General features: G+C 45.4%; 1 protein-coding gene across 1 annotated transcript; it reads left to right on the top strand.

Annotated features, from left to right (window-relative positions):
• Positions 1 to 6,018: 6,018 nt before the first annotated feature.
• Positions 6,019 to 20,896, top strand: slc22a23 (solute carrier family 22 member 23). The gene is made up of 10 exons (XM_076154564.1): positions 6,019 to 6,432; positions 8,587 to 8,690; positions 9,329 to 9,483; positions 15,807 to 15,993; positions 16,454 to 16,581; positions 16,929 to 17,031; positions 17,263 to 17,489; positions 18,495 to 18,527; positions 18,993 to 19,116; positions 20,014 to 20,896. The coding sequence occupies exons 1-10, from the start codon at positions 6,019 to 6,021 to the stop codon at positions 20,441 to 20,443; spliced, it is 1,905 nt and encodes a 634-aa protein (XP_076010679.1). The 3' UTR covers positions 20,444 to 20,896.
• The last annotated feature ends 1,045 nt before the right edge of the window (positions 20,897 to 21,941 follow it).

Below are 21,941 nucleotides of genomic sequence, written 5' to 3' on the forward strand. Positions count from 1 at the left end.
TGTTCAGATGTCCTCCACCTTGGCAGGGGAGTTTAGTGGAGGTACCACCGCACCCAAAACATGCCCCTGATTGGTTGGAGGCGAGGGTGGAGCACTTAATCCTACCACCAAGACAAACAAAACACACACATACAAGGAAATGGTACGTTGAGGACTGGCACAGAGGGGAAAGGAAGAACAAGCTGTCAGTACATGAAACCATGATGTGTGAGTCAGTACTTTGTGTGTGTGTGGGTTTAACGAAGGTTTCGATCAATTAAACAAAGGGATTATAATTCATGTTTGAGGGTGTGTCTGTGTAATTTTTATTATCAGTACACAGTGTCATTACAAGACACGAGGAGCACACACACACACACACACACACACACACACACACACACACACACACACACACACACACACACACAAACACACACACAGGTGCGTGAGACTGGAAAAGGCTCTGGGCTCCTCTGGCAGTGTGTGGTCTGGCTACCTGCAGGTTTGGATCAGAGGTGGTTGAGTAAAGAGCTGCGGAGCTGCAACGATGTGAACAATGGCCCCTGTTACAGCAGATAGCTGTTATTATGGAGATATACGCACTGCTGCTTTACTGTCAATAATAAAATCATCAGGTTAAAGTTTGGAGTTTACACTTTGACCAGCTTCTTCTTTATTCTTTCATTCGAGCGGTGAGTCAGTTACTGCTTCCTGTTCTTGGCATAACAAACACAGCACTGATTGTGGGCCAAAACCACAGATAACGTTAACAACATCCTTCTGCCAAGTGAATGTGTTTGTTTGTACATTTCGTTCTTCTAAAGCAAATTGAGCATTTCAGCAATAACTGTCTGCAGAGAGTCAAACTAAATGAGTATCAAACATCTTTTGTGTCAATGCACTCATCAGTACATCAAGGATGCACAAATCCAGCCGGTTCTGCTGTGCGCTCATGGGCGCGGCCTTGCAGTGCCTCAGCCTGCAGGCTTATGGCACTCATGACTGTACCTCCATGTCTGCACCTGCACGCAGTAGCTGGGGCAGGGATGGGAGAGACACGTCCAAAAACACTAAACCACTTTAGGATTGATTATTATGCAGCTAACTGGAAAGGGAAGGCTGAAGATGGTTCAGATAATCGTCACCCCTCCATCAGGAGCACTGAGCCACGGGCGTGTCGGTGGTTTAGATTATGTAGCGTGTAATTGCTATATCGCTGGTTATCTTCCAGTTGGGGACCGTTGGTGAGTTTCGTTTCAGCTTCATCGTCACACGTAACAAATGCACCTCAACTGGAAACTGATTGAGTGACTTGTAAGGATGTAAGGATTCCAAGGTCACAAGGTCACCAACATTGTTTTTGATGTAAGTTGGAGCATTTTCTGTGATATTTGGGGTCCAATTACCAGGTCCATAGTCTGCAGAGTGGACCCACATAGGACTGCAGAACATGGAACACGCCTCACAAACTGTTTTCCTGTGACCTACGACCCTGAAACCTCTGTGTGTATTCATGGATCTCTATCCTGTAGAAACAACAGCATGGATTCATAAGTATCCATTTAAAGACCTACAGACCAATATGAATGAGCTCCACAACACTTCAGCTTACTAAAATCAATGTCAGGGTGTTTGGCCATAATGTCGCACACACAATGTTGTAAAATAGCTGGAGTCTGTTTTTGTAAATCCAAACTTTCATGTAGGTATTCTAATCTTTAAGTAAAGCATGACGAGAAAGAAGATAAAGAAGGGGGAGAAGGAGGGTGAAGGCTTATCAAACAGTTGAATTCATTGTTTGGAAAAGAGATTATTTATGTTTATTGCATGTCATCAGACTCCTTTGTATGTTTATTACATTTGTGGTTTCGAAATTCTCAGGCAATCTAGTAAAAGCTGTTATCATTTTGTGCACACAGACACGGTTTCACAAACTTTGGATGGCACTCAAGCATCTGCAGGGTGGAGCAGAGAATGCAGCAACTGAAACACACACACACACGCACGCACGCACACACACACACACACACACACACACACACACACACACACATATATAAAGGCCACTTAAATTCTTATTCTGCAGTATTCCTTAGTATTTCTCATGGTTATTTCAGATATGTCATATTGAAAATCTTCAAATAGTTAATTTGTGAGCGCCTGAGGTGTGAGTCAGCGATGTGTTAGTCCTGTCAGGTGTGTCGCACCTGTGCAGGTGGGTGTGACACAAAGCACGCACATAGAGACACACACACTCATTCATCGCCAAAGGTCATTTGCATGAAAGGTGAAAGAGGCCACTGTGCGGGAAACTGTGATCCTGCTGCATTTCAGCGTCGCACCTCTACGTCTGCACACAATGCTTTCATTTCCTCCACTGACTGACTGACTGAGGCTTTTGTTTTTGTTTTTTGGAGCAAAACATTATTGTATGTCTGATAGAAAGCATGATAGGCCTGTTAGTACCAACATGTTGTGCAACTGGAGGCAGTGGCTCAGTGGGTGGTGCTTCCGCTTGGGAACCGGAGGGTCGCAGGTTTGAGCCCCTGCCGAGGTGCCCCTGAGCAAGGCACTGAACCCTCAATTGCTCCCCCCTCTGCGAAGGGTGGTAATGTAATGTAAGTCGCTTTGGATAAAAGCGTCTGCCAAATGATCGTAATGTAACTGCCTGCAGGCAGAGGTGTCATACTCTAGTAAAGACGTTTACATGCCTAAATAAATACATTCACAATCCAATAATCCCGGCCTGTCACACAGATTAAGCACGCCTCCATTTGAGCCAAATCCCTTAACACACTAAATCACACATAATGTTTAAAAAAGCAGATTTATTGCCGGAATCTGGCCTATAGGCAGCATGAGTTCGGCTTTGATCCAGATTGAGATGAATCATTGTGTCTCATGTGTGATCTGTGTGTGTCCTCCTGTCTGGTCCCAGGCTGTGAGACTGGCCCAGCAGGTGTGGGTGTGCGGGTGTGTGTGTGTGTGGGGAGTTTGATCCTGTAGTAACAGTAACATACCTGTGCAGTGGGGTGACATAGATATGTCCCCTAGGGGTAGAGAAAGAACCAGGAGGGGCGGGGGGATAAGGGTGGGGGGAGGTCAACGAGTCGTCACATGACACCTGAATTCAAGTGGGACACTGATGCCATGGAGACAAAGGACACTGCCCCGCCCCCTCACTTTCAGCTGGATTCCTGCACTAAAAGCCTGAGAGTGTGACGGGTCAAAGCTTAATTCACACAAATCAGGTTGATGGTGTGTGTGTGTTTGTGTGTCAGTGTGTTTTAATGTTTAAGCATTTATCACAAATCACATATAAAGCAAACCGTGTTGCGTAATCATACCTTTCCGAGCCTAAAGGCCATCTCTACTCTGCGTGTGTGTGTGTGTGCGTATTGTCAGTCGTGTTTCAGATTGTGTCGACGTCAGCGTAGCTCCAGCAGCTCGGTTTGCTCGGCGGCTCAGCGGAAACTCATCTTATATCCAAACATTTTCATATTTAAGGTCTTTGTTAGAGCTTTAGTATTTAGTATTTGAGTACTTCTAAGCTCTTATTTCTTTATAAATGACTTAGTGGCTTTGGAGCTAATTGTGTTTCTGGCATGTTGCATCCTTTCTGCAGCCTCCAGCTATCAGGCTGATTATACTGTACCTTAGTTTAGGCTCTGCCCTCTCCCCAGTTACTCCTAAAAACTATACTCTTAAAACAAATATTTGACCCACATTTGTGACCCTTTGAACTCTTATAATCATTTGACTCCACTGCTTTGTTCATGCATGTATGAATATTAAATTACATTTGCCTATAAAACTTTCTGTATTATTGTTTTTAATGAACAGCACCTTGGTTTTAATGTTATATAATTAAACTGCCTTACCTATATAGTCATAATAACGGCGGTAGGATGGTTTTGTCACGGCGTGTGCAGAGCTGTTGACTCCTGGAATCAAACATCTCCTTGTATACGTGAGTCTACTCGGCCCCCTGATTCTGTCAAATTCTGCTCGGGGCCCTAAAATGCTTGGCTCCGGCTCTGGTATGTGCTATAATATGGGTGTGACTAGGAGACAGGAATCCACGACACACACTCACAGCTTCCTCACCTTCTCCTCCTCCTCTATCCTAAACCTTAATAAGAATGTGCTGCAGAAGGAGGAGGAGGAGGAGGAGGAGGAGGACAGGGGTGTGTTGAGGAGGAGAATAAGGACAGGGGTGTGTGGAGGGTTAGGAGGAGAAGGAGGACAGGGGTGTGTTGGGGAGTTGTCGTTTATGTGAGAGATAAGCAAGAGCCGATGACAGCTTGGCACTTCTCAATGTCAGCGTCAGCCACACCCTTACATACCAGCTACATGTCACTCTCACAACATGACTGTCAGCTAGACTGGGAATCACCTATATAACTATATGAACATGTGACTGGTATAGAACCTGTTATTACATAAGCCTGGTTGTGTGTGTGTGTGTGTGTGTGTGTGTGTGTGTGTGTGTGTTTGTGTGTGTCTTCAGTGCTTGGGTGAACATTAATATAACATAAAATACTTGTGGAGGCGTTTGATCACATCATCTATTACTCAGAGTCGGCATAGATTTGAACTGCATTAATATGGATACACGAAAAAAATCAATTCATTACCTCAAGGAATGCAAACACACGCACACACACACACACACACACCGCTCTTCCCTCCCGCCTCGTCCACTGCCAGGGGAAAATCTGCCACTCAATTGAGTCACACCGATGTCTTTCAAGGTCACTCACATACACACGCAAAGACGCACACACACATTTCCAGTGCTATAATCAAACACACAAATCATTCATCATCCCGCCTCTCTTCTTCTCTCCTCTCTCCCTGTACGCGAGTTTATTTTTATGCCGCTGTCAAAAAGCTGACAGCCTCATGAACACGGGCCGACACAAGGACGCGGTAATTGTAGACGTCGGACGCCCCCTCGCGGTTGCCATGGAGAACATCGTGTACAAATGCTCCCCCGCCCTCCTATTGTCTCCATATAGAGGAAGAAGTGAAGAACTGAATCTCCTGATTTCCATGACGGTTATGGAATAACGGTCACATGACGCGCGGCTACTCTGCGAGGCGACGCAGAGACACCAAACACGCCCGAGACATGAATAATGAACGATGAGTGAACTGTGACCTAATTCAGATGAAATCAATGGAGAAAGTGAATGATTGAGTATTGGTCATCATTGTGTTGAGAGGGCAGAGGATCACAAAGGGGATCATTGTTGCCTGCAGATGCCCGTCAGTGGTGCAGTCGCCCTTTGAAGGCGCTCCAATCACAGAACATAGCGCCACCGAGGGAGGGCGGGGTTTGAACCCCCTCCCTCAGCTCCACTCGGCTACAAGCCCCGCTTTGGCACCGCTTCCCATTGACTGGACGGCGACAAAGCGAGCGGCGTATCTCACTGTCCCTCAGCCCGGCTGTGCCCAAATGGACCGGCGATGACTGGGAGCTTGGATGTTCCGGACTTAAGAAAGTCCAAATGACTGATGCGGGCCTTAAACAGGTCACGTTCTGGACAGGTTTGAGACCTGTGGCGCACATGGGTGAAGGCACCGTAGACGTTTAGTGGACCCGGGTGTGGATGTAGCTCCGTGGATCTAAACCTTCACCTTCCCCGCCGGATCCGGCTCAGCTGCATGGATCCAGCAGCAGGACCTGAAACCACAGTGGAATACCGCGCTCAGCCTGCTGATGATGCCCGCCTCTCTGAGTCCGCTGCTCTCGGGGACCTGCTCCTGAGAGAGCCGCTCCATCTGCACTCCCCCTTGTCGATTCGAACCCCCTTGCCATGAGGGCGACTGTACAGTGATTCTGCACGCCTGCGCGGATCGGAGACACCTAGGATTGGATCTGCTATTATCTGCTTCACAGGGGATCTACCCGCGCTGTGTGCTTCCTTTGTGTCAGAGGCTTTACGCACCGTGCGGCAGAGCGGCAGCAGAGGGGCTTTGCTTCACCCGCTGTTGCGCCCAGCTGCTGTCTATTTTCGTGGCCGGGCCGCGATGGCAGCCGGCCGGCTAGAGGCGCAAGACCACCAGCCCGAGAATGGCTTCACCCCGCTGGAGCGCCCCGCACCCAGGCTGCTGCCGCACATTGACGGCTCGGTTCTGCCGTCTCTCGGCGGGTTCGGGAGGCACCAGAAGCAGCTCGTGGTTCTTACGTGGATACCGGCATTATTTATCGGATTCAGCCAGTTTTCGGATTATTTCCTTTTGGCACAGCCCAATGGCACATGTTTGCAGCCCCTGAGTAACGAGACCTACTGGACCGAATCTCCCCCGCCGGTGAGCCTCGCCTCCGCGCTCCAAGCCAGAGGCAACGGCACCGAGGATGGACGGAGCGACGCTCTGCTGTGCGCCTGCAAGGAGTGGAGGCTGGAGCTGCAGACGGGACTGAGTCAGAATGTGGTTACCAAGGTAACGAGCGAGATCAAGTGCATTTCTGTCACGCTGCTCACTGTCTTCCTCATCATCTCCCTCATCATTCTGTGTCTTCACCTTGAGTCTATAGTCAGATCCAAACGTTGCAAACGCGCTAACTCGTTGACCTCAGTATGGTGTGTGTGTGTGTGTGTGAGAGAGAGAAAGAGAGGGAGAGAGAGAGAGAGAGAGAGCGTTACTGCAGTTGATGTGTGCTTTTGCACCAAAAGCTAGAAAAATACAGACTTGCAATATGGACGGAATATTATATCCTAAAATCTGGAGATTTTGTTATGAAATCCTTCAAACTAGGGACAGAACACAAGTCAGTGTTTAATGTAAACCTGTGCCAGTAGTTACAGCCATTACATAAATGTAGTAAATGTAGTGGAGTGAAAAGTACAGACAAGTAGCAGAGGTACCAAGTGTAAGTACCAGTACCTCAAACATATAGTTAAGTAAGTGTACTGGCATGTACATGATGAAATGTACTTCTGTATCTGTGTGTGAGTGAACTGTCTGTCCTACATAGAGGCGGATATCAGATAAAGATGATACTAAAAGCCTGTAGATAAGAAATCCATTACTGTGTGTGTGCGCTCAGCATACACACACACACCGACGGCCATTTCATGAGCAAAATAATTATTACTAATAAGCATCTCAGTGGGGCTCTGTGTGTGTGTGTGTGTGTATAAATCAGTGTTAAGCAGCAGCACTGTTTCACACAGATGTAGTGGATGGACGAGCTGTTTTACATACAAACACTGCAGATTCAGATGTGTCCTTAACTGCTGCTGCAGTGTGTGTTTGCGCGCGCACTGACCCAATGGCTCAGAGGAAAGACCATTATTGATTTGTGTTATTATAGACACACTCAAAATCACACACATACACACACGCCTGCTTTCTCTCTCTCTGCTCTTTTTCATTCCACATCTCTCCCTATCTGTAATTCTCCCTCGCTCACTGTGTACCTATGTGTGTATGTGACTATATCCCTCTCTGTGTCACTCTGGCCCTCTCTCTCTTTCCGCTATATCCCTCTCTCTCTCCCTCTCTCCCTCTCTCTCTCTCTCTGTCATACGTTCACATAAACATTGCATGTGAGTTCTATTTTCCCCTCGTGACGTACATGTGAATATTTCACGAGCAGCAGTCCGGCCATGTTTGCACACTCAAACTTGCACATCGGATGATCCTGGGTGTTTGACACTGACACCGATGATGACGTTTGATAGACAAGCCGTTAAATAGAGGCTCAATCACACTTTGTTTACATAAAATGCAAACACAAACAGACACGTCACGTACCAGACTACTGCACACACCTGTGGTGGAAGAAGCACTCAGATGCTTAATTAAGTAACCGTGGCAATTATACAGTGGAAATAAAAGTCATTCATTTAAAATTCTGAAACCAAGCCGAGATACAAGCTTTTAACTGGAAACATAAATACTTTATGAGTTTGCATCAGGGTGAATTTAAAGTGTAACTAACAGGGAACTACAGCTGCACAATACGTCCCAGAGGAGAAGGACAAAGCCTGGCAAAATGGAAAAAGAACCAGTAGCTCCAGATGGGACTGAAGCACAACACTTCAGCAAATGTACTTAATATGTATGTGATGTTTCACCTACTATACGTTTAAATGATAATGACCACTAATAAGGCAAAAATAAGGATTAAAAATGCATAAAAATGGGTCTTGTGTTTGTCTACCAACACACACTGATATACGGTGAGTGTCAGAACATTTATATACATGTTAAAACTTCAATTATACCTGAGTGAAGACATTAAATTGATTTCTATCATCATAAATTGCTAACAGACCGAGATGATGCAACTGTAAATAGCTTTAGCAACTCGCCCGTCTTCAACTGGCAGGCGCCTCATACTGCATACTGAACAACTCAATCTCCTTTTAATGCCACACACACACACACACACACACACCTTAACCCTTTTAAACCGAGTGTGTCGGCACATTTTGGCTCCGACTGCAGCACAGAGGCGTAATGCGAGTGTGGTATGAATGTTACTGCAGTGTGTCAACCAACTGACTGGCTGCTATCAGGTCTTCTGTCCTATTTCACACTCTGATGATCAAAGTTGTCTCACTGTGTTTGTGTCTGTGTCTCTTGCAGTGGAACCTGGTCTGTGACTCGGCCTGGAAGGTGCACATTGCCAAGTTCTCCCTGCTGGTGGGATCCATATTTGGCTACCTGGTGATGGGCGTCATGGCCGACTGGTAAGCTGGTTACAATTTCATACCTTCACACAGAGTTAGAGAGGTTTGAGTGAGAACTCTGAGATGTTGGCATAACTCAAAGAATGACATGTGTCCTGGAAAAATAGAGTATGAGCCAGAAAATCACGAGCATAGTTTTGAGACTTTACTTCATATATATTATCTTTGTTTCCTCTGAGATGTTGGTGGAGCTGTCTTGGCTCTGCCCGCACTTTGTCCACCTGTGCATGTCCTGTTTCCTTTTTGTGTCAATTGTTGTCAGTTGACTGGAAAACACAGTCATCACCGAGGAAACGACTCATCACAGAATGATTTGGTTGTCCTGGGGCGTCCTGTGTTGATACATCTGCAGCCTCTGAGCCTCAGCTGCCTCGTGGGAAAAACGTGCCACATTGTTTTTAGGATCAGTAACTATGGAAACAATGTAAAGAAATGCGCAGGCCAATGAGGCCTCAGGGCTGACTTGACCCAGTGACCTACTGGCCCCCCTAAACCAGGAAGTCCCAGCAGTCTGAGGGGAAACAATGAGCAGAATGGGTCTCTTCCACCCGACTGCACATCAAAAGAACGTTCCTTCTCTGCATTTGTCACAACATTGACATACTTTTCTCTGTCCTTCTCCTCCGTCTGTCCCTCAGGTTTGGTCGTCACCCCGTGCTGATCCTCTCGGTGCTCTTCATGCTGGTGTTTGGTCTAAGCGTGGCCTTTTCCGTGAACATCACCATGTTCAGCACGCTGCGTTTCTTTGAGGGCTTCTGCTTGGCGGGCCTCGCTCTGTCCCTCTACGTGCTCAGTAAGTTCATCACACACTCACACTTTGCTTCAGCTGGAGGTTCTTAACAGCAACACATTAATGTCCCACAGTCAGAGGTGGCACACAGGACTTGAGTCCTTCAGTAATTGTAAATTAATATAAAACCACAATCGAAAATAGCCCAATATGAGTATGTAAGAAAACATGCATGAGCCTGTATCCACAGTACAAGTAGTGCATTATTAAGAGGGCAGGAAGAAAAGGTGTGAAGAAAGAAAGAAAGATGGAAGGAAAGGGAAGGGGGGGGGGGAGAATGACAGAAGGAAAGAAAAGAAGCTTGAACATATACTCAAAATGGTGAAACAGTGTTACTTGTACATAACTTCAGTAAATATACCTGTATGTTACTTTCCTCTTTGGGTAGCTGGTGTTATATAAGTCTCTGTTGGAGGACAACCCCCCCCCACCCCCACACACTAACACACACACTTTTGCCGTAGGGGCGTGTTTTGTTGGTATCAGCAGGGGGGTCCCATGATTCTTTGCCAGCCAATTGTGAAAACAAACAAACAAAATGGAGCCTGCAGGCCGTCTGCTGAGAGACACCTGAGAGTTTACTGTCTTTATCTAGAGTCAGTGTGTTACAGATGACAGTCAAAAGGGTCTGTGTGGGTGTGTGTGTGTGTGCGTGCGTGTGTGTGTGTGTGTGTCTGCAGACTGTATGCATGCACTTTGATGTGTAAAGAAGCGTTGGTGCGAGCTGATGGTGCAGACAGTAACTGGCCAGCTCGCTGCCTCACACTTACCAGCTTTGAAGTGAAGTGATAGTGTATCACACACACACACACGTTAGCGTCTCATTAGTAGTCAGCTATCTTCAGGGTTAGTACACAGAGCATCGTTTATGAAGGTTCAAGTACACAAAGTAGTTGCTGACACATACTGTATATCAGCAGAGTTTGTGAAGCTACTTTTTGAGCTACAAGCTACTGAGGAAAGGTAGCCAACTACATCAAAGCTACTCCTTGGATATTTTCTTAAAATGGTTTTGCTCCCAAAGCGAATAACCATAAACTATAGACCAAGAACTTAAAAGTTACATGAAAATCTTCATTTATTTCTGCAGTGAATTCCAAACATCAGCATTATTATTATGATCATATTCAATTAATTGTGAACAATAACAACATTTGAATATTTAACATTCTTAACCCCGTCTGAGAAGAAAAGCCGTTAACTTTTTATGCTGGCAGTGCAAAACAACACAAACACAGAGAGGACGGAGGAGATGAATGGATGGCCTTCGTCTCCTCCTCCTCCTCCTCCTCCTCCTCCTCCTCGGCCTGGGGAAAGAAAGGAACCATGATTAGAAACAACAGAGGAACATTGTTGTAGAACTCGCAGAGGATGAGAAGCTGTGCTGGGAGCGAGACTGGAAAGGAAAACACAGAATGAGCACATGTAGCACACACACACACACACACACACACATATCCTGAGTGTGTGTGTTCCATCTGCCTTTTCCTGTCTGTGTCAGAAGTATCACAGATGTTCTTGCATTTTCATTACTTCCCAATCTGCATTTAACATCCTTTAGATTTCCTATTTATGGAACAAACATTTCTATTATCCCTCTGCTCTCTACTTCAACAGTTTGGGCTTCTATGGTCTCTGTTTATGTGTGCGTGTGTGTGTGTGTGTGTGTGTAAGTCTATTTTCTATCTGTCACTCTCTCTCTCTCCCCCTCTCACTCTTCCTCTCTCTCTCTCCCTTTCTGCCTCTCGTCACTGTCATCTCCCTGCATTAAACTCCACTGCAGGTGCCAGGAAGCAGACTTAATTTGCTCTTCTCATATAAATGCGCCGTGGCTGTTTGGCTGTTGCACCGTTATTGCACATTTTATTAGTTTATAATTCAGAACTCAGCTCCAGGCGTCTGCTCCTGTGGGACGGAGAGTCAAAAAAAAAGGATGTCATCGTCAATCGTGTTTCAAAGGACGACAAATGACGTCGTGATTCCTGCGTTTCAGTTGAGTGTTGACAGCTTGAGGACAATTACAATATCCCTGTTTATCACTACGCCGTCGAGTTAAGTGCCCTGTTTACACTCAGAACACACTCAGTGTAAACAGGGCAAACACAATAATCATAAACCCCTTTTAGTTTTTAATCACTTAAAGCAATAAGGCACAGATAAACAAAACAATGAACCTGTCAGTCTCAGGTCCGTGTTCCAGTATAAATGCTGGGTTTTGCTCTCATAAAGCAGTTTGTTAACATGCGGTTGCGGACTTTTATGAGAGAAAGTCTTCAGCTCTGCCTCTCTCTTTACACCACAGCTCTCACACTGACCTCATGCTGTTACAAAGCCAATTGTTTCTCCGTCCCATTCAAGCCCCAGGCAAGGACACAGAGTGTGTTTGTGTGTGTGTGTGTGTGTGTGTGTGTGTGTGTGTGTGTGTGTGTGTAGGGATGCTGTCAGCCAGCTGTCATGAATGATTGCCTTGGCCCCGCATGCCTTCTGCCTGTTATTCTCCTTTCCTTCCTTTAAATTGCTCTCACTGTATACCGATGATGTCCTCCTCTGTCATTTTCTGGTTAAATAAGTTATTATTCCGATGACTGCAGTGCTCGACTAACTGTTCATCTAGTGCCACACAGATAGAATAAGTCGATGTTCTTATCCTGTAACACAAAGGAAGGAGATCTACAGGACATTGTGGGCATTAATCAAGCTGCACTGATGTCTTTCAAAGTAGGAATGACAAAGAAAGATGTGATGAAGTCATTAGCATGGAGGCACAGTTGTGTTATTGGCTGTGACTCCTGGGCCTGTGGAGTCAATCAGGAGTCGCTTCAACGCTAAATCAAAGCGGGTCGACTGGTTTCATGAGCAGACAGGAGCATGTGAACACCTGCTGTGCTCACTCTGCCTCACTATCCCTTTACACCTCTTCATCTTCCTCCCACCTGTTAGTTTTTATTATCACAGGATCAGTCTGTACATGTAGATGCACTTTAAAACATAATTTATACTCGAATTAAGGCAATGAATGTGTTTTTTCAAACATTATAGATGTTCACTCTGACCTTGATAATGCGACTGTAAATCTGTTTATTTGATTAATGTGTGCATGTAGACATCTGGGCAGACTGGCCTCATGCATATTAATGTGTCAAGTGCGTGTTATGCACATTAAGGCTTTGCTAAGGATTGAAAATGGACTCCTAAACACAGTTAGGTACACAGAAATCTGTAAAAGTGTCTCATTTGAGCGCTGATGATTATGTGCTGATGATGTTCTAGGGTGGCAACAGAGTTTCAGCACTTTGGGCTGCTGCTCGATGAAAGGAGGAGCAGGAGGAGGAGAGGAGAGGAGAATGGGCATGGAGGGTGGGTAGCGGTGGGGGATGGTGTCTTACAGAGGGTGAGAGCCTCTTCAGCCCTGATGAACAAGAAGGAGAGAGTGGGAAGAGGGGAGGATGGGGAGCAACCCACAAGGGGGGGGCAGGGGGGGCAGTGAGATAATCAGCACAAGGAGAACCATTCACCCTCTCAGCTGGAACAAAAGGTCCTCGGCTGTGTGTGTGTGTGCGTGCGTGTGCGCATGTGTGTGTGTCCCAGCAGAGGCAGAAGGATCAGACACATCCCCAGGGAGTTTGGGAGTGGTTTTGTTTTTCGAGGTTGGTTTGGAGATGAGTGTGTCTTTGCCAAGGTGCAGTCTGTCGCTAATGTGTGTGTGCGTGTGTGTGTGTGTGTACTCAGGCCCCTTACTTTCACTAAGAGCAGGAGTAACACAGTCATTAAATATCAGAAGTTAAATCTATTGCACTATTAACACCAGTATCATTGTAAAAACAAACACACTTTGGGTGAATTTCATACTTTGATCAGTTACAATACAGCATATTTGTATCAGGATCAACAAATACATTGTAACTGTAGCCAGATTACAATTGCAGGTTTTCAGATTATTATGGATCAGTTGTATGATTATAGTTAAAGTGTTGACATAAGAACGTGAAAATTTTAGGATGGAGTTTTTTGTGGAGTTAAGTGGTTTTGAATAATGTCTTAACCTGTTGACACAATGTTTAAGAGTTACTAAAACATGTTGGTGATATAGGTTTTAGCCGATTGTAGATGAACTCAGCAGTAAATGTTTACGATGGCACGTGAATCTAAGGAACAGATCCCACTGTGAATCAGCCTCTCAGCTGTTTATCCAACAGAAGGGTCATTTAAATGCCAATGCTCATGTTAATGGAGTCTTGGATTCTCTTTGATCAATTCTATACGTAGAATGGGACTGGAACTCACACCCTTTGTCTGAATTCTAGTCCCATTCTGTGATTGATGGCTGTCACACCTCAGTTGCTCTCTTTGTTTCTGTAATGAGGGGCTGTTTGTGTGGGAAGACGGTCTGATTGAATCGTGGTGGCTGAACGATTGACCACTCAGTGTGTTTACATGCACGTTAAAACTTCAATTATATATGTGTGTGTGCGTGTGTGTGTGAGAGAGAGAATGTGTGAGTGTCCTTGAAGTACAATGGTAAGAATACATGGAGTGGCAGATTGTCTCGGGGGGCTGCAGCTGCATCGGTGTGTATACATGCACTTTAACACTCCAATCAAGGCAGTAAATGTATTTGTTTATAAATTTTGTCCGGTTTTTTCTTTATCTAAACACCATATTGTGATTCGATTCGGCACACACACATGCTGCCTCCCAGTAAAAGACATGGAAATGTGTATCATTGAACTGAGACACATTGGCTTGCATACCCAGGGTGACAGACACACACAGACACAGACACACACACACAGCTAATCTCTGTCTCATGATGATGCTTGGGGAGGTGTGGAGATGGAAGCAGAGCAGCAGGTCAGGGATGTGTCGCTGTCGGTGTCGGTGTCATTTTCCTCCCGTGTTTTGTTCCCTGCTGGGAGGTTTTCACCGACGTCGGCACTCTGACAGTGAGAGAGTGAGGGAGAGAGAGAGAGAGAGAGAGAGAGAAGGAGAGAGAGAGAGATAGAGTGTTAGTCCAAATCGTACTGGCTGGCCTGCCATGAAATTCAGTCCACAAATGAACATAATGATGATAAAGTGGGTGGTGTTATTCAGTAGTATCGCTTTAATGAATGTGTAAACATGGAGACGCCCCGCTCACACACACTCACATACGCTCCTCTTCCTTTAAAAGCTTTATCTCATCTCTCGGTGTGCGTTTGTCCTGGGGCTTTGCCATCATTCCTGCTCTGATTCCACTGCTGAATGGAGGGAGATTTCCACCCTCATTAGTATTCCGTCCCTTCTTTCCTCTATTCTCCCTCTCCCGTCCCCCATTGCTCTCTCTCTCTCTCTCTCTCCCTCTGTAATCGCTGCAATAAGCTAAAGTGACTGTACACGAGTCCAGGTTCACGAGCACCCCCCTTCCCACCCCCTTAGTTGTTCACCTTCAGAAAGACCTTGCCATATGGACCAGGCCATCTGGACTGTACCATGTTACAGGCAGCAGGGGGAGGAGTTGGGAGCTCAGCCGGGGGGGCAGAAGAGACCAGCTGAACCCTTTAGAAAGGGCCGGACACGTAGTCCATCCTGTGCTCACAAGCGCCCTGCTGCTAAATTATTGCTTCCTCAGGGGATGATCGGTAATAATAATCAATAATTCAAAGAGGAAATTCAATGTGAGGCCCACCATTAAACAAACACACGTCACAGGCTGTAGACCCCTGCTTTGTTTATGGCACAAAGAGCCGACACAATAATTCACTGTCCCCACTGTTGAGCTCAGGATGAATGGATGAACAAGACAATACACGCAGAGGCGTCAGGGTTCATTCTCACAGGAGCAAAGGAACACCAGCACTTCTAATCAAGTACAATGATCTGGTATTAATATGATTAGAAGCTTCCCTCTCTGCTCTGTTGCTTTTCCTTACACAAGATCGCATTTTCACAATGAAATTTCAAACAAAACATTCTTTCTTCTGTCTTTCGTACAGTCATGTCCTTTTAAGCAGTGTTTCTTTAAGTAAAACACCTTGAGATTTTCGAAAATTACATCCGAATGAGGTCACTGTCATTGTTTTGTTTTGATTGTATCATTGTGAAGATACAGAATATTGTGTTCCTTATCAGGTCTGTAGGTCTTTGAATGGATCCATGAACACGTGTTAAAGCCTTTAAAAGCTCCTCCAAAAGCTCTATGTTGACCTCTGACCTTTGACCCTGAACCTTCTGTATGTTGTCATGGATCTCTATCCTATAGTATCCCTGACCTTTGACCCTGAGTTGTCATGTGCAGATAAAAATGTGCGGTTGTTAATGTAACATCGTTTTCTCTTTCTTCCTTTTAGGGATCGAGCTTTGTTTGCCAGCCTGGCGTTTCTCCATGACGATGGTCGCCAGCTTTCTGATGGTGGGCGGGCAGCTGGTGATGCCAGGAGTGGCCGCTCTGTGCCGCCATTGGCCAATCTGGGATGATTGGCAGGTCCTCCAGATCGTTATAATCAGCCCCTTCGTTCTGATGCTGCCCTACGTTTGGTAAGTCCCACTGTCCACAAACGCACCACACACTGAGGAGGACGCCAACTGAGCAGAACTATAGGCGTGGCCTTTGTGGATAATCATGAAACGATGAAAGTAAGACAGGGAAACGTTTTCCACTCTATGATTTACAGCACAAATGTTCTTTACAGTAACAGATTCAATCAACACAGAGGGAACAAACGTTGATTTATATTGAAACGATTCTCTATCTCAATCTATAATCTATTGTGTGTTATCACAGATTGTTTACTTGGGTTAAGAATAGAACACAGATTTCTTTCCAGTGTACAATGCTGCCTCAGCTGTCAAACAAAGCTCTCTTTCTCTGCCTGGCTGTTTCACATATTCTGTTCTCACCCTTCTTCTGCATTCTTTCCCTCCTATCCCTCCCTCTCTCTCTCCCCCTTTCTCTCTCTCTCCCTCCTTCTCCCTCTCTCTCTCTCTTTCTCTCCAGGATTTTTCCCGAGTCGTTGCGCTGGTTGCTGGCCACTCAGCACTACAGACGGTCCAAATCCATGATGCTGCGCATCGCTAGGAAGAACCAGGTTGACCTGGCAACCGAGCCCCATGGTGTTCTTGCAGGTGAGGGAATAGGATTTAACGAGGGACATTAAAGATACCCCAAATTAAACTACAGCATGAATTTCATACAGTCTGTAGCTTTATTCATTGAGGGCTCCAGCCAATAAAACACGAGTTGACTGAGTAATGTTGTTAAATAAATCTCAGTTTTAAGGAGGTTATAAAAAGCAAAAAGCTTGACAATCACAACGTTGTTTCACATTGTAACTCTCTAAACCTGACAGGAATGTGATTAATATGAGACCATAACTCTCACTTACTATGTTACATAGTTACTCCATGATGAATGCATGTACTGTATGTTCTATGAGTCTCAAAGTGTGTGTGTGTGTGCTGGTTCTCCCCAGAGCTGGAACAGGAGCTACACAGGAAACCACAGAGGACCTGCATTGTCAAGATGATGAGCACCAGGAACCTGTGGAAGAACATAGTGGTGCTGTGCGTCAACTCGTAAGTCTGACGACACCAAAGATACACCATGAGAGAAGACACACACATAGAAGAACACAGTCGCAGCACTATTTGTATTTTTTGAAGCTTCATACTTTTTCTCTGCAACACCGATTGTACCTTGTGTGAGAGATGAAATGATATTATAATCATTTGGACATAAATAAGTTAAAGTTCATTTAATCTCACCGTCTTGAATGCTGTCCCTTCTCTGCCCTGTTGCGTCGGCAGGTTGACAGGATATGGGATCCACCACTGCTTCGCCCGCAGCATGATGGACCCCGAGGCCCAGCCGACAGCCTTGTGCCACGCAGACTATTACATCATGGCTGGCATCGCCGTGGCAACCTGCCTGGCGCTCTGCCCCGCCGTAGGGCTGATGGGTCGTCGCGGAGGCCTGCTCACCTTCATGATCATTACAGCGCTGGCATCTCTGCTGCAGCTGGGTTTGCTCAACTGTGAGTAAAGCGTCAGAACATAATGGGCTCAGGGTGACAGAGTGACAGGGAGGATTCAAGGTTTATTCTTCTCTCTGGACTATTTAAGGCTGCTTGTTTTTCAGAAAGGAACACATTTGTTTCAATCAATTTTCTACGCATAATGACGTCCTCATGCATCCTAATCTTTCTGCAGCATTTATAAGTACAGACTTGATGGTTTATTATAATTAAAACCCACGACTCATTATTAATTGTAAAAACCGCCGAGTCATTAATGAACACAATTGTAAACAGTAATTTTCTTAGTAATTAGTCTAACAGTCATTTCTCTTAAATACTGATGAATGATTTGACTCTATCTGTATCTCAGCATCGTGTTTAAGATGATAGATGAGTAAACAGCCAAAGTAACTGACTTCTATCGCCTCCAACATTTCAAATACGTTGGAGTGAAGTTGTGAACACAGAGTGTGATTGAAGGCTTTCCTTCGTCACAGCCTTGGCCTTGAAGGCATCATAATGTGGCAAAAACACAGCTGGATTTATAGTTTCTGGTTGCTGACTGAGCTGAGCTGAAGAGTTCTAACAGACCCTCAAAATGTGTTTAGCTGTGTTTACGTCTGGACATGTTCCTCCAGGAGACAGACGCTGCTGCAGTCAACACAGACAAGTAGCTTCAAGTGGTCTTTAGTTTTAATTTAACAAAAATGTACAACAAATCCTACTTAAGACGGTCAAGCATGAGACATCTGTGGACGTCCAGCTCCAAGTCTGAGTGTGTACAGACTGCAGCTCCGCTCTGTCTAATGAGAGGCTCCATCGCTTCCTCCTCTGCTGACCTCCATGTGCTGTGTGTGTGTGTGTGTGTGTGTGTGCTTGGGTTATGATCTCAGGCTTCACTCGTAAACAGCTCAGAGTTCAGCCACAGGATGTTGAAGCAGCAAGAGGACACGTCGACTGTTTAATTCTGCTTCATTTTCTCTAACGTCTCTCTCTCTCTTCTCTCTCTCTTCCGGAATCCAGTGATCGGGAAATACAGCCTGCGCCACGACACAGGTACAGTTCAGAATCATGTTTAATGTCCAAAAAAGACAAATGCCCCGACGTGCAACGTTTTATTCTGTTTACTGGTCGTCTCTTGTCTGACCAAAGTGATCAAACCCAAAGAGATTCACAGGGTTTCAACATTTAATTGGCATTTCAATTTCAAAACTTTACCAGAATGTTTCAGTGATGTAACAAATAAAGCAACTTTTACAAGAATTACAAAATTGTCGTTAGGTCTAGTTTAACAGTGTTTCCTAGCAACCAAAACTCACCTAAGATGATACTAGATTTCCAGTTATCAGGCTCCAGCTGTGACCAATACATTTCTGGTCCTGGGAAACATTTTTTCCAACAGTATTCCATGACTTTGTTAAGATTTTCACGACAGTAGAAATTGTATGTAATCATTAAAACAAAAGGTCTCGAGAGCTATGATCTGTGCTTACTGAGGCTTTGTTGTCCTTGTCCAAACAGTTCTGCGAGACTCTCTGAACAGGAAGTTCTCCGTGGCCTTCTCCATCATCGGCATGTTCTCCTCTCACGCTGTCAGCACCCTCAGCATCTTCTTTTGTGCGGAAATCACCCCCACTGTCATCAGGTGAGCCCTGTTCGGTCAAAACGTTAAACTAGACCTTAGAGTGGACGTCGGACTTAGCTGTTTGTCGGGTACGTTTGTACAATATGATGGAATCTGATGCAATCCAGTACAAGAGCCGTGCAACAGATTCCTCACAACAAATACGTGATGAGGGAGCGTCTCGGTGTGGAGCTGCTCTGCTGCCTCGGGGCCTGGACAGCTAATATGCAGTATATCAGTAATGTTAGAGGTAAATGTCAGGAAATCTCCACAAGAGCTGGATGAAGCAAGAAGAAATGGACCCAAAACACAAGAGGTACTCAATGTCAGAGAAAAAGAAGGAAGCGGAATGTCCATGTAGGAGTCCAAATACTGACCTGACAAGGAAGATTTCTGATGAATTGAAGCTGTTGTCTAGCGAGGAACAATTGAAACATTCCTGCTCGTCATCGCTGCAGACAATATTTGGTGTTTGAGTTTATTACTGCTTAAGGAGATTTGAGCTTTTACTGAGTCACATACTTCCACTGAGCCGGCCTGCGGAGGAAAATATGTCCAATTAAGACGGAAAAAGCTAAACAGTACTGTCCAAAACAAGCCTAAAAAATCATAAAATCATCAAAGCTCCTTCACAGAGTCTGATTTATTGCAGAGATTTTTTACTGGAAGGTCACAGACTGGACAGTAGAACCCAACGACCTGGTTAATGGTGTAACTGGTACTTATATTTCTACTGTGAGTCTTGTGTTGCTCACTGGCTCCATCATGTGGTGGGGATGTGACTGACCACTGAGTGCACCCCATCTCACCCTATCATGGGTTTACTCAGTGAGGTTGATATATTGAGAATGTAACGTTTAACTAGAGTACAGCCAACGTTTGAACCTGCTTGTAAACAATGCTTGTCTCTGTTTCCAGGGGCGGAGGTCTGGGCCTGGTTCTGGCCAGTGCTGGCTTTGGGATGCTCACAGCTCCGATCATTGAACTCCACAACCAGAAGGGCTACTTCCTGCATCACGTGATCTTCGCCTGCTGCACGCTGCTGTGCATCATCTGCCTGCTGCTGCTGCCCGAGCCGCGGGGGAAGCCGCTGCCGGAGAGCCTGGCCGACGGCGAAACCTTCACCCGGCAGACTCTGCTCCACCCCGGAGAGCAGCACCTCCTACTGGCCAAAACGGACAGGGACTACTCCCGCGTCCACGACACGCCCTTACATCTCTCCGCCACAGGGGGCGCTACAGCAGCAGTAGCCACCGCTCTGGCAGCAGTGCCCGCTACATACGCCCTCGCCACCGGTGGGGAGGTGATTGGCAACAGTGCTTTAACCAATGGGGTACGAGCCTCATAGCAATAGTCTTAAGCATAAACCTGTGTTTGGTACCGAGTAGTAAAGTGGGCGGAGCTTTTTTAAGTTTATGTTTAAGGATAATTTTATTGTTCTCCAGCACAGAAATGCATCAGTCTCTGGGAATCGCATTTTCAGCGATCAGGTTGGTTTGTCAAATGGCTTTCAAAAACCTGCTGTGCCCATGAGCCTCATAAAGCAATGGTTGCTATGGAGATAACTACAGGCAGCAGTGCAAATCAGACTTGTGGCAAAAGCAATCAGTAACAATAATAGCACCAATAGCTACTGAACTGATCCAAAATGCATCCGGAATATTAATTTGTGTCATGCACCCTCTGATCAGTGGCTCAGGCCCGTTCCTTTGAGATTCCTCCTGTAACAAGCAAAGGCACAGGGAGACTTCCTGTGCTCACATCCTGTGTCATATCTCACATGATAAAGCACAACCCTGAGACATGAGGACATCAGTCACGTCATGGCTACAAGGTCACAACATGCAAGACAGCAGAGTTGCGTACTGTGAATTGAACGGCGATCTCATTACATTGAAAAGTCCCGTAGCGCGTTGGAAACTTTACTTTACTAACAATCAGAGTAGTGAGTGTATGTAAACAGTTCAGCCAACTCCAACTACTGTAACTGCCAGCAACCTAACATTATCTATGCAGGAGAAAAATCTGTTTCCAGAACCCTGGTTGCCCCAAATAAGCTCCGCCTACTTCGCTACTGCCCCGTACTTCTGCAAAAAAAAAAAATGATCACAGACAAATCCTTTAAGGTGGAAAATAATGTTCCAGATGAACCAGACGAACTCTTGTTGTGGTGATGGTGATGATGAACTTTGTGTCGTTTGTAGTGATTATGATTCATTCAGGATTTGCCAAAAGAACATTGTGCTGAACTAAGTCTGTCTTAAGTCAGTGTGTGTGTTTAATATTAAGAATTGAAAGTGGTGCTGAAGTGATTTACAGGTAAAGAAGCAGAATCAGGCAGGAAAACTGTTGACTGCAGAGGAATTTTCAACTTTTGCTCAATGTTCTCTGGCTTGCTGGGAGAGGACTTCACTGGATCTTATAATACTTTAGAAGTTATTTTGCACTAAATGTCAAAGACACAATCAAGTGTTTGTGATTTTTAGCCAACACTATTGAGATCCAGGAACTGGCTAAACCACTACCACTCTTTTGCATGAAAGGGCACAAATGGTTTTTTTATGTGTACGTTTTCTTCTGATCTGTGGTTCCTCCACTTCAAGGCCAAACTGGCACTTTATTCTGAGAAGTGACGTGTCGGTGTAGACACTGATTGTTGAAGTTGTAAGCATTACTGCTGCTGGCGTGGGTGAATGATGGTTGTCTAATGTGATGAACAGCCGGAGACCTTGGCAGACTGTGAGTGTCGTCTAGGAGACTGTGGGTAAAGCTGAATAATCTGAGAGTTGAACGGACATCAGAGTGACCAGCGCACTTTGTCTTATGATGCTTCTCAGCATTTCAAA

Source organism: Genypterus blacodes, unplaced genomic scaffold (assembly GCF_046128005.1).
Source record: "Genypterus blacodes isolate CSIRO-AG114 ecotype Tasmania unplaced genomic scaffold, CSIRO-AGI_Gbla_v1 ptg000062l_1, whole genome shotgun sequence".
NCBI lineage: Eukaryota > Metazoa > Chordata > Actinopteri > Ophidiiformes > Ophidiidae > Genypterus > Genypterus blacodes.

Bases quoted from the DNA above. Each gene is read 5' to 3' on its own strand.
- slc22a23 (XM_076154564.1), top strand. From the start codon at position 6,019: ATGGCAGCCGGCCGGCTAGAGGCGCAAGACCACCAGCCCGAGAATGGC. The intron at 15,994-16,453 runs GTAAGTCCCACT...CTTTCTCTCCAG, and splicing joins CTGATGCTGCCCTACGTTTG to GATTTTTCCCGAGTCGTTGC. The intron at 18,528-18,992 runs GTACAGTTCAGA...TTGTCCAAACAG, and splicing joins CAGCCTGCGCCACGACACAG to TTCTGCGAGACTCTCTGAAC.